Source organism: Marmota marmota, unplaced genomic scaffold, assembly GCF_001458135.2.
Source record: "Marmota marmota marmota unplaced genomic scaffold, marMar, whole genome shotgun sequence".
NCBI lineage: Eukaryota > Metazoa > Chordata > Mammalia > Rodentia > Sciuridae > Marmota > Marmota marmota.
The window spans coordinates 15,798,354-15,812,079 of NW_026000185.1; the positions used below are offsets into that span (position 1 = coordinate 15,798,354).

Below are 13,726 nucleotides of genomic sequence, written 5' to 3' on the forward strand. Positions count from 1 at the left end.
AGAACTGGGATGATCCTGAGCTGGCTGGAAAGGACACCGGAAGACAGCGAGGGAGAAGAGTGAGAGGTTATGAGTTGGATTTGGTTACACATCAGATGTGGGCGTTGCTACAGCAACTGCTGGATGATGGAACTGTTCATGGAGACAAGAGAGACAGTTTGGTAGGTCAAGGAAAAACGTGTATATGGAATATGTGTGCAGGTTCAATCCCCTGCCTCCTCCCTCCTAAAAAAAGAGGGAGAAAGAAAAAAAAAATATGTATGGAGACCAAGAGCATGTGTTCTTGAAGCCAAATTAAATAATAAGTTTCAAAAGTATAAAGTGGCTGGGCGCAGTGGCACATGCCTGTAATCCCAGTGGCTTGGGAGGCTGAGGCAGGAGGATCTAGTTCAAAGCCAGCCTCAGCAATTTACTGAGGCGCTCAGCAATGCAGACAGAGCCTGTCTGTAAATAAAATATAAAAAGGGGTGGGGATGTGGCTCCGTGGTCGAGTGCCCCTGAGTTCGAACCCCTGTACCAGAAACAGAAGGAGTATGGAGTGGGCAAACATCCCAGATGCCACAGAAAAGCCAAAGGAGACCAACCAAAGGTGGAATTGGCATTTAGGGGTGTGTTCGTTGAGAGCCACCTCAGAGCAGGATAGGACAGGAATCTGAGTGTCAGTTGAGAATGAATGTGAGGGAGGAAGCAGAGCCTCGGCCGAGCTTTGGGTCAAGGACGTTGGCTGGCAGAACAGGAGATACATCGGTCTGTAGTAAGGCGTGGTGGAGGTCGGACCATGGGCTTCTTGAAAATGAAAAGACTTGAGCCAAAGCCGGGAAATCAAGGAGAGAAAGGGGAACCCCATTGGTGGAGGGGACCGTGCTTCCTGGGTTTACAAGGGACTCTCGCCTGCTTATTCAGCTTAGACCTACAACAGACAGGGACCTCGGCATTACCTCACCCCAGGGGTTGCAGGTAAGGAAGCTGAAGGGACCTCACGAGGCCAGGAAGTGGAAAGGAAGCAACTGGAATCCAGGTTTTATGAATTCAAAGCATCCACAATCCCTTGCCCATCATCCATGAGCCATTTCCAAGGCATACAATAAATATGCATCCAATACAGAATCCGTGCTTGTAGCGCCAGAGCTGCCTTAGTACCTTGCTGCTCCAACAGCAAGGACCAGCAGGTCAGCCCTACCGTGGAGGAATGCAGGACCTCGGGCTCCTCCCTAAGACCTACAGGATCAGACCTCCTGCCCCCAATGATTCAAATGCACCTTTAAAGTGTGATAAGCGCTTGGCTTAAGGAATCCACTCCCAGGGAAGGGAGGCAGATAGGAGAAGCTGTTCAGGCCAGACAAAGAAAGGGGGGGGGGGGATAAAGACTTGCATCTAGTATCTCTATGGTCAGTCGTAGATGGAGCCCGAGAAATTGAGGTCCAGTTGCCTGGAAACTTAGCAGAGCTATACAGGCAGCTGCAAAGACATTCATTCCACACCCACAATCACCGGCCTCCCTTCTGAGCCAGGTTCTAGAGAAAGGAGCTATGCACCCTCAGCCTGTCTGTCCTTGCTGCCCACTCACACCTGGGCCATGCCAAAGACGTTTCCTCTCCTCACTCCACGCCATAGGCCCTCTTCTTCCTAAATAGTACCAATGGAATTGTTTTAAAATAGCTTTCCATTAGCTAGTGTGTTTTGAATGACAAAGAATGCATGTTCACCACAAAGAGTGTGTGTGTGTGGGGGGGGAAATCCAATGAGCTCAGAAAGCTAAAGGTGAAGATGAAGTCCCATTTTACACTGCACTCCATCTCAGATCCCCCAAGGTCGTTCACTGTTAAGGATTTATTGTGTATTCTGTTAGAGAGGCTTATGCCTATACACATCCGCATCTGTGTGTATATTTTGTATGCAAATAAGGACATAGTAACCCAAGCACAACTTGCTTTATTCACTTTAGAATGCATCCTGGACTCCTTTCTGTGTCCATATTTATGTAGACCCACCTCATTTTATAACAGCCACATAATAAAGTACTATATAACCTCATCAGACTCTTACTAATGCCACATGGGGTAATTTTAGATCTTTTTTTTAAATTATGAACAATATTTTGAGAGTCAGGTTCATGCTAGCTGCTATAACAACAACAACAACAAACTCTCAAGGAACAGTTTTTGTCTTGCTCAACATAGTCCAGGGAGTCTGTTTCCTAAGTTGTCGTCTCCCGTTCCTTTGCTTCTTTTCGGATGTGTCCCATTCTAGGGCTATAGAGTCCTCTGGACTCAGTTAGTGGATCAGAAAAGACAACCAAGAGGACACACCTATTTGGTCACCACCTTGGCCTGGTTTTAGTACACTGCAATTCTACTCACTGTCCCTGTCAAGATCCTGTCCCAGGCCAGGCATGGTGGTGCACACCTGTAAACCCAAAGATTCAGGAGGCTGAGGCAGGAGGACCGCGAGTTCAAGACCATCCTGGGCAACTTAATGAGACTCTGTCTCAAAATAAAAAGCAAAAAGGGCTAAGGATGTAGCTCAGCGGTAGAGCGCCTCTGGGTTCAATCCTCAGTATTAGGAGGTGGGAGGAGCAAGCCAGGGCCCCCACTCGGGTGCAGGGGAACTTGAGGAACCTAGCCTTGGGCTGGCAGCCATCTCTGGAACCACACTGTGAAGGGAGGAACAGAAATCTTTGGTTGCTGCCTCCATCTCTTCAGCAGATGCTGCACCAAAAATCCTTGTATGTGGACATTTTCGCACTGGTACAGATGAACTTCTCGAGGTGGGCTTGCTGGACCAAGGGGTGTGTTCACGGTGCATATTGATGGACACTCTCCCCACCCTCCTAGACCTGCATCGACTCACACTCCTACAGATATTAGGAGAGTGTTGGTTCTTTACACTCTTGCTAAAATTAGAACTGTTAAAGTTTTTTTTTTTAATATATTTTCCAGCCTTAGAGGTGAAAGATATGTTCTCATTGTGCTTTTAGTTTGCATTTCTTTAAATTTTCAGACATATTGAAAATTGTCAAAAGACATGAAGTACAATGTTAAAATTTTCTCATATGTTTATTTTCCATTTGTGGCTTGTTCTACCAATTCTTTCCTTGTATCCCGTGTTCCTATTCTCCACTGGCTGGTTCTCTTTTATTTATTGATTTGCAAGAAGTCTGAAAAATATAAATAAATATACACATATATAGATAAAAATAAGAAATCATCCCTCTGCATCTCTAGTGTAAACGCTACAAATATTTTTCCAATTAGTTGTCTTCCTTTTATTTGATTTATGGTAATTTTCCATTCCAGAGACTTACCTTTTTTTTTTTTTTAATGTAGCCTCACTTTTCAATTTTTTCCTTCATGTTTTTGTCTCATGCCTCGAAAGGCCGTCCTTGTGCCAAGATTAATTTTTTATACTCTCACGTTTTCTTCAAGTGCCAGAGTCACACTTGAATCCGGTTTCTGCAACTGACTGTGTTGCTTTGGTGATTTACTGTAGCTCTCTGTGTCCTAGTTTCCTGAGCCCCAAAACAGGAACAGTGAGAGAGCTTCCTTGGTAGGGTTATTGTGAAGTTGGAGGGAGATGATTCATACCCAGAGCTTAGCACAGCATATGGCCTCGTCATTGCACAAGGAACGCTATTTGCTATTAGCTTCTTTATGTCCTGGGTTTATGGCACCTGACCATGTGTATGGCCGATGTCTGCTCCAATCCCATTTCTTATGGCTAGCAAGTGACAGGACTTCAGCAGAAAGGCATCTTTGATTCTAAATCCTAAGTGCATAACTGTCCATTAAGATATTCCACCGTCCTCTGTCCGGATGTATCACGCAGTGTCTACCTGTCACACAGCAGGCCTCAAATTCCACGATGCCAAAGGTATGGGTGAAAGAACTGGCTCGACTGGGGACCTTTGCAAGCCAAGAGTCACAACAGGAGAGTCAGGGAGACAGGTCATCCTGTCTTTTCACAATTACACAGAGAAGCCCAACAAGGGCCGCAATCAGCTGTGGTTTTATGGCCTGGGGAAGAAAATCTGCCCCCAAACCTCCATCAATACCCTTTCCTACAGGACAAGGATAAGAGTAGCCTTATCAGCAGGGGATAAGCAAATGGTCACTAGCTTATTGATTGGGTTCAGGCACCAGCGGTTTACAAGAGTTAGCTGCCCAGCCCCTGGGGACATTGGGGACCTATAGGAAACCAGGCTCAGACATAGACTCTCCTGCCAGGGGGAGGAAGCCGTGGGTAACTGTGGGAGCTGAGTGCAGGTGCAGCCCCTCCCATGGAAGAAGGGGACCTCATCTCTTCCCGTTGCAGTTGGTCCACAAAGCTGTTATCCCCGTGAGCAAAGAGACCGCACTTCACTTATCTGTGTATCCCTGGCATATAGTAGGTGCTAAACACTTGCTTTTCTGATGAAAGAATCCACGAATGCATATCAAACCCAGGACGAGGCGTTGCTGATGTAGAGATGTGACAGCCGTGATCCCTGCCCTCAGGGACCTTACAGTCTAGGGGGCTGACAGACTCATTTAATGTGCCAAAGGGGTTAAATCTACAGTGGGTACCGTGGAATTGCAAAGGGGTGATGCCCAACTCTCCTGGGCTGGGGTGGGGGGCAGCGATTATAAGGGCACAGTCTGAGAAGGCTTCCTGGTTGAATGTGATGAGCCAGAGAGAAAAACTTTTGCTGGACATTAAGGAGGACTTTAAGCAAATGGGACAACATGTCAAAGGTCCCTTAGTATGAAAAAAAAAATAGTCTTTGGGGGTAAGTTCAGACTGAACCACGGTAGCCATGGGCAGGATCAAAAGGACCACAGAAATCTCCATCAAGGACAACATCATGTGAGCAAAGACAAATGATTGGTGGCGTTTAACCTGGATTTAGTGTTTTACTCCTGGGTTATATAAGAGTAAGGATTTGGGGCTGCGGACCTGGAAGGAAGCGGTTTCGTGATAGGGGACTCAGGTCTATGCTTAACTAGATAAGAATAAATGGTCACAGGTGCCTGCCTGGCTCTCAGCTCGGCTCCTGGGAGTCTAGCGGGTTTACATTTAAGATCCACTTCCTCGCAATACAGACTTTCCCCTCTTCTTCTCCTCCTCCTAATTATCCCTCTGGAGACCACAATGATTTTCAAGGAGACTGGTCGCCCAGTTAGGAGCTAATAAATCACCCAAGTCCCCCAGGCGGCTGGGACTTTCACACGTTGAGCAGGAAATGAAATCTTCCAGAGAATCCCATCAGTAGTCATCAGAGGCATGCCAGTTCTGGAAGTTTCTGACAATGGCCTGCTCAGACAGTTTCCACACACGCACAGGACATCCCTTGTGTGGACAGCAGGGGCCGAGGGAGTTGTCTCTGCTCTACTGGCTGGTTTAAAAAAAAATAGAGTTTCCAGAGAGCCTCAGAATGAGGAAAGTATTTGGGTCTTTTTCTAGTAGATACCCCAGGAAGTCTGATTTTTTTTCCCCTTTAGAAGATAAAGCATGGAGTTCTGAGGCAGGGGAAGAGCAGTTATCTCTGCTAATACACACAACAAGACTGCCTCATTTTCCAGATTAAAACCCTTGGCTTTAGTTCTTTCCCTTCAAAAAATATTTTCTGAACCCCTACTAAGTGCCAGCTCCCTTCTGGGTACTGAGAATACAGCAGTGAACAAGACCGACAAGGACCCTGATTTATAATCTCTGGTGGAGGGTGGCAGGGCCCCTAAACATACAAATACATAGTATTTCAGTGATGGGTGTGATTATATTACTTATGAGTTCATTTTTTTTATTATGATTAAGGTCGTACTTCCCAAACTCCTCTGATCATCAGAATCATGGAGGAAGATTGTTAGGACTATAGATTTAAGGACTCCGCCCCCAACCCACAGAACAGGAAGGTACAGGGGAGAAGCCTGTGGATTACTTTTTCCCCTGAGGCTCACCTGAGATGATCACTGTGCAAAGCATCTTAAAGAACGAGTGGCTAAAGGTACACACGGTCCACACCAGCGGTTCTTAGCCCACCAGAATCATCTGGGGAGCTTTCAAATCATAGGTTCCGGGCCCTGTGCCCAGAGTTTCTGATTTAATTAGTCTGGCTTGGGACCCAGACATTTGCATTTCTCCAAAAGCTCCTCAAGTGGTCCTAGCCACACGGCAGAGCCTCGGGCTAGGGACAGCGTGCAGACGGTGAAACAGGAGTGGAAGGAGATGTGCTCCGACCTCCTCATTTGGAGGTTGTTGTGGAAGCCAGAGCTTGGATTCCTCTCTGTGAATCAGAGAAACTGTAGCCACGATAAAACCTTTAAAGTAACGAAAGTGACTCCCTCAGGACCACCTGCCAAACCTTCCTTTGCCCAAGGCCAGAAAGCTGAGCAAGAGCTGGGTGTCATAGACCAGCACTCAGCTCTGAGCACTCAGAACCATGCTGTCATTTGGATGGGTGTCCCCTAAAGGCACATGCGTTTAGGCTTGGCTCCCAGGCCATGGTGTTATGGGAAGGTAGGAACTTTCAGAGGGGAGCCTAGTGGGAGGTCTTCTGGTCACTGGGAGTATGCCCTGGAAGGGGGCATTGGGACCCCAGATCCTTCCTCTTCCTCTCTGTTAAGCCATGACGTGAGAAGCTTTGCTCCTCTGTGTGCTCCTGCCTCGCCACAGGCGCAGAAGCAATGGAGCCAGTCAGTCATGGACTGGAACCTGCAAAACCGGGAGCCAAGATAAACTTTTTTTCTTTATAAGTTAATTATTTCAGGTATTTGTTACAGTAATGAAAATCTGAGTAACACAGGCCACTACTCAGCAAGTACCTAATCTGACACTGGATCTTGGATCCATTCATTGAGCACCTGGGCAAATGCTGGGCAAATGTCCTAGGAAGGCAAACATGAATGAGCAATAGATCTAAGTTGGTAATGATCTGCTGATAGAAAAAGAGGCATAAATCAAGTGCAGCAGCACACGCCTGTAGACCCAACAGCTAGGGAGGCTGAGGCAGGAGGATTGCAAGTTCAAAGCCAACCTCGGCAATTCAGTGAGGCCTTGAGCAACTCAGCAAGACGTTGTCTCTAAATAAAATATTTTTAAAAAGGACTGGGGATGATGTGACTCAGTTGTTAGATGCACCTGGGTTCAAACCCCGGTACCAAAAAATAAATAAATGTATATATAGAGACAGAGACCTCTGAACACCAGAATCATGGAGGAAGATTGTTAGGACTATAGATTTAAGGACTCCGCCTTGTGTAGCTGTTGTGGTTCACTCTAGAGATAAAGCTGCAAATAAGATACAGCCTGCCCTGTCTTCATGGAGGTTATAATCGAGAGGAGTGAGTATAGTTTCCTCAGAGGAGAAGAAGGCAGATTGTAAAAGAGAACGGTACAAGCAACAGAAACCAACTCCAACTTAAAGTAATAAGAAGACATTGGAAGCTTGTGTAGCATCTCACAAAGTCTGGAGGAAAGGGCAGGAACCCAAAGAGCAGTAGGGATTCAGCATCAGACACTGAGGGGGAACCTCTCCCAGGGCCCCGCGTCTGGCTGAAAGAGCTCCATTTTTTCAGTCTAGGACACATTTTTAGTCTCTATGACACAACTGGCATTTTTTGGCCTCACTTCCATGGTGCACCCACTCTTCAGCCCACCAAGAGTTTGTCCAAAGTAGGAGTGGGGGTTCCTCCAAGAAAACTCTGGGGGCTGTGACCAGATGTAGGGAAAATTGTGGCTGAGCAAGTTAAAACAACAGATGGGAGGTAAGTCCAAACAGTGGGCGCTAAACTATTCTTCCAGTAATTCAGAGAAAAGAAAAGAGGCAGAAACTTAAGAGGATTGGGGTGAGAGAAAGGTTCAGCTGCTCACCAGGTGCGAGGAACTAGGAAGTAAAATTTAACCTGCAATATAAGAAGAATGAACCTCCAGGCAGAGTTAATCACCCCCCACACACACACACACACCTCAGTGTGCACGGAGCAGGGATGTGCACACAGAGTCTTCTGGCACAACTGTCACCAACAGGCCTCAGTGTGCTATTCCGATGACCTATGGAGAACTGAATATTCAAGGGTTCTTGATGGCATGGTTCTTTGCTGCACACAGGAGACCTTTGGCTCTTGCGTGTCCACTACAAATCTGTTTGCAGTCCTGTTCTTACACTTTAGTATTTGTCATGTGGTTTTGCTACTGAGGTGCCCCTTAGGAATCAGAACCATGGAACTTCACTTTGGTGGCCGGCTTTGGACGGAATGACGTGCTACTCTGGAGATCATGGGAATGGATCTGAATTTTCCAAACTGGCGACAAAGAAAGATGTTCGCTGATGCTCCTGGCAAACATTCATAGCTCTGTGGTCGAATACGCTCAGGAAGTGCTGCACCCACGAGTCTTTTCTTGGATTTTTTTTTTTGTGTGTGTGTGTGTGTGTATTTGAGGATATTGCAAATAAATCTGTTTAACGACCTGTGAAGTCAGCAACTTTGTGTTGGGGAGACCGTTCTATCTCCCCCGTAGGATTTAGAAAGTTCTTAGAGTTTAAATGCCTGCTATCTATCTAATCTATCTCTGTGTGTAAATATATATATGTATATATATTTACATATTTAAATATATAAATAAATGTATAAAATATATTGATATAAACATATGTATTTATAAAGTGTACCAAGGCCATCAAGTAATACAGCCAGAATCCTTAAAAAATCCAAAGAATTCCAATCAAGTTCATTTGTGATTGTTTTCTCATAAATACCTTTTAAAAAGAAATGTGCCTGCTTCACTTTAATAGCACTATTAAAACTTTCAGCCCACAAGGGTCTATATCGACCTTGGGCCTAGAAGCAAAGCATCACTTGCATCAGCCTTGCATGGTGAATTTGAAGGCTCAAGGGACTAATGGGTGGGTTCCCAATGGCTACTTATTTCCCAAGGTTGTGTTTTGCCCTCAAACTAAGATTTTAATCATCCTGGCTGCACATTACAACTGCATGAGGAGTTTTGTCTTTTTTCCCAATAAAATTGACTGGGCTCTGTCTTAGACAAATTGATTCAAAATACTTGGGCGTCGGTACTTTTTTTTTTTTTTTTAACTCAGATGATCCAAAGTGAAGGCAGACGGAAAAACACCTTCCGCAATCCTCCTCCTCTCACTCCTAACGCTGTGGTTTCCCAACACCCAGGACGTCCATCTTTCCACTCCTTGGGCATAGAGGTCCCTGGCTCCTGGTCTTCTGTTTCCTAGTTTCTATGATCATCTGTGCCTGGCCTCCCAGTTCTTGGACCACCTCTACACCAAATGTCTCCATTTTCTCTTCCCTTTAGCAATGCTTATTAATGGCCACACCTGGATCTTGTCATTGAAATGTTCATGACTCTGGAGTGGTTAGCTCTGGAATTTCATAGGGTTATGTTATAGGTTGCATGATGACCCTCCGAAAGAATATGTCCACTGAGATAGACCAGTGAGGATGAACTTACTTAGGAAAAGGGTCTATGCAGATGTAATTAAGTTAAGGACCTGCAGATGAGATCGTCAGGGAATAGGGTGAGACTCAAATCCAACCATGAGCGTCCTCATAAGAGAAGAAAGTGGGGGAGAGGAGAGGAGATACACAGGGATGAGGGCCACCTGGACAAAAACAGAGTGTGGAGTAATTTATCCATGAGCCAGAAACAATAAAGATTGCCACTAGCAGCCGCCAGAAGCTAGTTTTAACAAATGCATTAAAGTTAGGAGCATTAAAGCTATCTCTCCTTCAGAGCTTCTAGAAGAACCAGCCCCTGCTAACAACTTGGCTGCAGACCTCTGGCCTCCAGAATTGCTAAGGAATCAACTTACGTTGCGTTCTGTTGCCCAGTTTACGGTTATTTCTTACGGCAGCCGCACAAAACCACACATCACAACCTTGATTCTTTCCATGTTTACCACAGTCTCAAACTCATTAAATGTCTTATCCTCAAATTCATCTATGACCCTTTCTATTTCACCTTCCTCCATCCCTGCCCTGGATTCAATGAACAATCATTTCAATAGCATCATCACCACCATTAATTCCTTGTGTGACTTGCTGTCCCAGTCCCTTAACAATGCACCAGTGCAATCTCTCATCCTTCCCATTTTTTGTCCCTGGGTTGCCAACCAGTGTGGACAAGATTGCTGACCCTTACAAGCACATCCTGTGTATGTTTATCAATTCTAGCTTTAACTGAATCTTCGGCACTGCCAAATAATCTTAAATTTGTCTTTATAGGACTCCCCCGCCCCTCGCCACCCAATCATCCTTCATAGTACATGTTCCAGATTCTCATAATTAACCCTCAACCTATTCCCGTCACCACCCTTAATGTCCAGCAAGTCTCCTGTTAACACAAGAAAGGTATAAGCTGTCACATTTCAACTCTTTCAATCTTCCTCTCCGGAATCTTAAACCTGACCTCTATCTGTACCCATCCTGAACCCCTCCTGCTAGTCTCAGAGAAAAGCATATGCAGGGGGCTTACCTGTCCCCCTGTCCTCAGACCCTTCCACCTCCGTCAAGGTCTGAAAGCACACCTGGGAAGGAGACTTCAGATCCCCTACCTATAGCCCCTAACATCTCAAGCAGAGCCAGGAAATTAAAACAGGGAGAGAGAGGGGTTGTATTACCTGACTCTGACTGAGGTCCCAACCCACCTGGAGTTCCGTGCTTCTTCTAGTCCACATGAAGGATGTATTTCAGATGTTTCTGAAAGAGGAAATTGTCAGACCTCATTTCTGTAACAGTTGCTATCCCTGCAAACCAAGCTTTTCTTTTTTTTTTAATCCAGAAAAAGATTTTCTTAATGTATTTGTAAAAAAATCTTTGCCAGAACAACATTCAGTGACTTACTTTGTATTTTTTGAATATGTAATAAATGCATTAAAAATTTCAAGCAGTGTAAAAGATTACACAATCAAAAGCAATTCATATTTATCCCTGATTTCCTAGTTCTACACCCACCTCAACTTCCCTCCCTTAGAGCAACTTATCTTTACCAGTTTCTTGTGTATCCTTCCAGAGATAAACATGCTGTATCCTGCCTGTCATCATTAGAAACTATCAAGTCAATCCTTGGGAAAAAAAGTTCCAGGACCCCCAGGGATTACTAAAATCCATAGAAGCTCATTATATAAAACGGTGTAGAATTTGCTTATAACCTATACACATCCTCTCGTATACTTTAAAGCATCTCCAGAATGCTTATGATACCTAATACAGTGCAAATGCTATGTAAATGATTATTATTATGCATTATATAAGGAATAATGATAAGAAACCTGTGCATTTTGAGTACAGATGCAGTTTCCCTGTAATATTTTCTATCTGCGATTGGTTGAATCCAGAGATGGAGAACCCACAGATTACAGAGAGCTGTTCTGTCGTATGTTGGAAATCCTCCCTATAAGCATGTGCAGAGCTGGGGATGTAACTCAATGGCAAAGCACTCACCCAGCATGAGCAGAGCCCCATATTCAGTCCTGAGTGCCTCTCCCTGCAAAATACAGAGCTGCCTGACTCTGTTAATTGGCTATTCCATAATTTGTTTAACCCACACTGATGTATATTTAAGTCATATCCAGCCCTCTGTGAATGTGTGTGTGCGCACATTGAACTCAGGGGCACTCAACCCCTGAACCACATCCCCAGCTCTACTTTGCATTTTATTTAGAGACAGGGTCTCCTTGAGTTGCTTAGGGCCTTGCTAAATTGCTGAGGCTGGCTTTGAACTTGCGATCCTCCTGCCTCAGCCTCCCAAGCCTCTGGGATGACCGACGTGCACACGACGCCCGGCTTAATGCCAGTCTTAAAGCAAACCAGTTAAAGACTTTTTTGTTTTGTTTAAAAAAAATCAAGAATTCTGGTGGGTTCCTCACCAGGCGAGAAACTTCAAAGGTAACAGAGAGGAGAGGGCTCAACTGACCACTGGGCAGAGGCAGATGATGGGGCAGTGCCTGCGCCCCCCACTCACCCCACCAGGGGAACCCTGTCTGACCACGTGTCCCCCTTCTCTCCCCGCCCCCCAGGAGCCTGATGCCTAGGACCCTGGAGACCCAGATCACGCTGGAGAAGACGCCCAGCTACTTTGTCACTCAAGAGGCCCCTCGGCGGATCTTCAACATGTCCAGAGACACCAAGCTGATCGTGGTGGTGCGCAACCCCGTGACGCGCGCCATCTCGGATTACACCCAGACGCTGTCCAAGAAGCCCGACATCCCCACCTTCGAGGGCCTGTCCTTCCGCAACCGCAGCCTGGGCCTGGTGGACGTGTCCTGGAACGCCATCCGCATCGGCATGTACGTGCTGCACCTGGAGAGCTGGCTGCGCTACTTCCCGCTGGCCCAGATCCACTTCGTCAGCGGCGAGAGGCTCATCACCGACCCCGCGGGCGAGATGGGGCGGGTGCAGGACTTCCTGGGCATCAAGCGCTTCATCACCGACAGACACTTCTACTTCAACAAGACCAAAGGGTTCCCTTGCTTGAAAAAAACCGAATCAAACCTCCTGCCTCGATGCCTGGGCAAATCCAAAGGGAGAACTCATGTACAGATCGATCCCGAAGTGATAGACCAGCTCCGGGAATTTTATAGACCTTATAATATCAAATTCTATGAAACGGTCGGGCAGGACTTCCGATGGGAATAAGTCACCCACAGGCAAGGGTTTCCCCGATGGCCTCTTCCATGAAGTTCCATGAGACCCATCCTCCTCTTTCCCACCCACAGGCTCCAGCCCATCTTGGAACCAGGACAACAAGAAGGGTCCTGCCCCTGGCTCTTACTGCTCCTGGTACGCCCATTCAGTTCCAGAATCATTCTCCCTGCCGCCCATCAGAAAGAGGCCTTGAGCATTTTTGCTGTCAAGAAGCGTGGCTCTCCCAAGGATAACAGATATAATAAGTGGTGATGGTTCTGTTGCTATGAACACAGCTGTCCGTCCCCGTCCCTGTCTACCCGGGAGTGGGGCTTGTGAATTCCAAGTGGCATGTATCTTCCCTCTGAGCTCAATTTCCCTGAGCATCCCTTGGTGGTGGGATGGGACACCGTCTTAGTAGCTCAATGAGAGATGGTAAAGCCAGAAGCATCCGTCTGGCCCTTCCTGGGAGATAGACCCTTTGATGATGAAATAAGCCAGTGATTTCAAAAGCCTGTGTGGTCTCAACTGTTCTGGAAGGATACTGTCTTTGAAAACCACTCTGTGACTCCTTGCTCCCTGTGGACAAAAAAGCACATGATTTTTCTGTTACGGGTACTTTCCTCACGCGAGCGTTCATGTTCAGCATGCGATGGAATCATGCTTGTCCATGTGAAATAAATATGGCTCTCTTGTGTCCTTGAGGCTGAGTTCTTCTCAACACACCCATTCATTTATTCAGCTCCTCCCAACACAAGGTGCAGCTGGGCCTGAGGACGGGCTGCAGCTTTTTGCTGCTGTGACTGAAACAATTTTAGAGGAGGGAAAATTTATTTGGGGGCCCATGGTTTCAGAGGTCTCAGTCCATAGACTGAGCCCCCTCGGGACTTGAAGTGAGGCAAAACATCATGGCAGAAGAGTGTGGCAGAGGGAAGCAGCTCACATGCCAATCCACTTGCCAGATGCAAAATATATACCCCAAGGGCACACCCCTAATGACCCACCTTTTCTAGCCACACCCTACCTGCCTGCCTTCAGTTACCACTCAGTGAATTCCATCAGTGGATGGATTCACTGATTAAGACTCCCCAAACCCA

The 13,726-nt window shown here is 46.3% G+C and overlaps 1 protein-coding gene across 1 annotated transcript in view; it reads left to right on the plus strand.

Annotated features, from left to right (window-relative positions):
• Hs3st2 (heparan sulfate-glucosamine 3-sulfotransferase 2) overlaps window positions 1-13,328 on the plus strand; it is an 84,288-nt gene extending 70,960 nt beyond the window's left edge. Inside the window, exon 2 of the mRNA XM_015490647.2 lies at window positions 12,023-13,328. Coding sequence (XP_015346133.2) covers window positions 12,030-12,641 — 612 coding nt within the window. The 5' untranslated portion in view covers window positions 12,023-12,029 and the 3' untranslated portion in view covers window positions 12,642-13,328. The remainder of the gene's footprint in view (window positions 1-12,022) is intronic.
• Window positions 13,329-13,726: the final 398 nt, after the last annotated feature.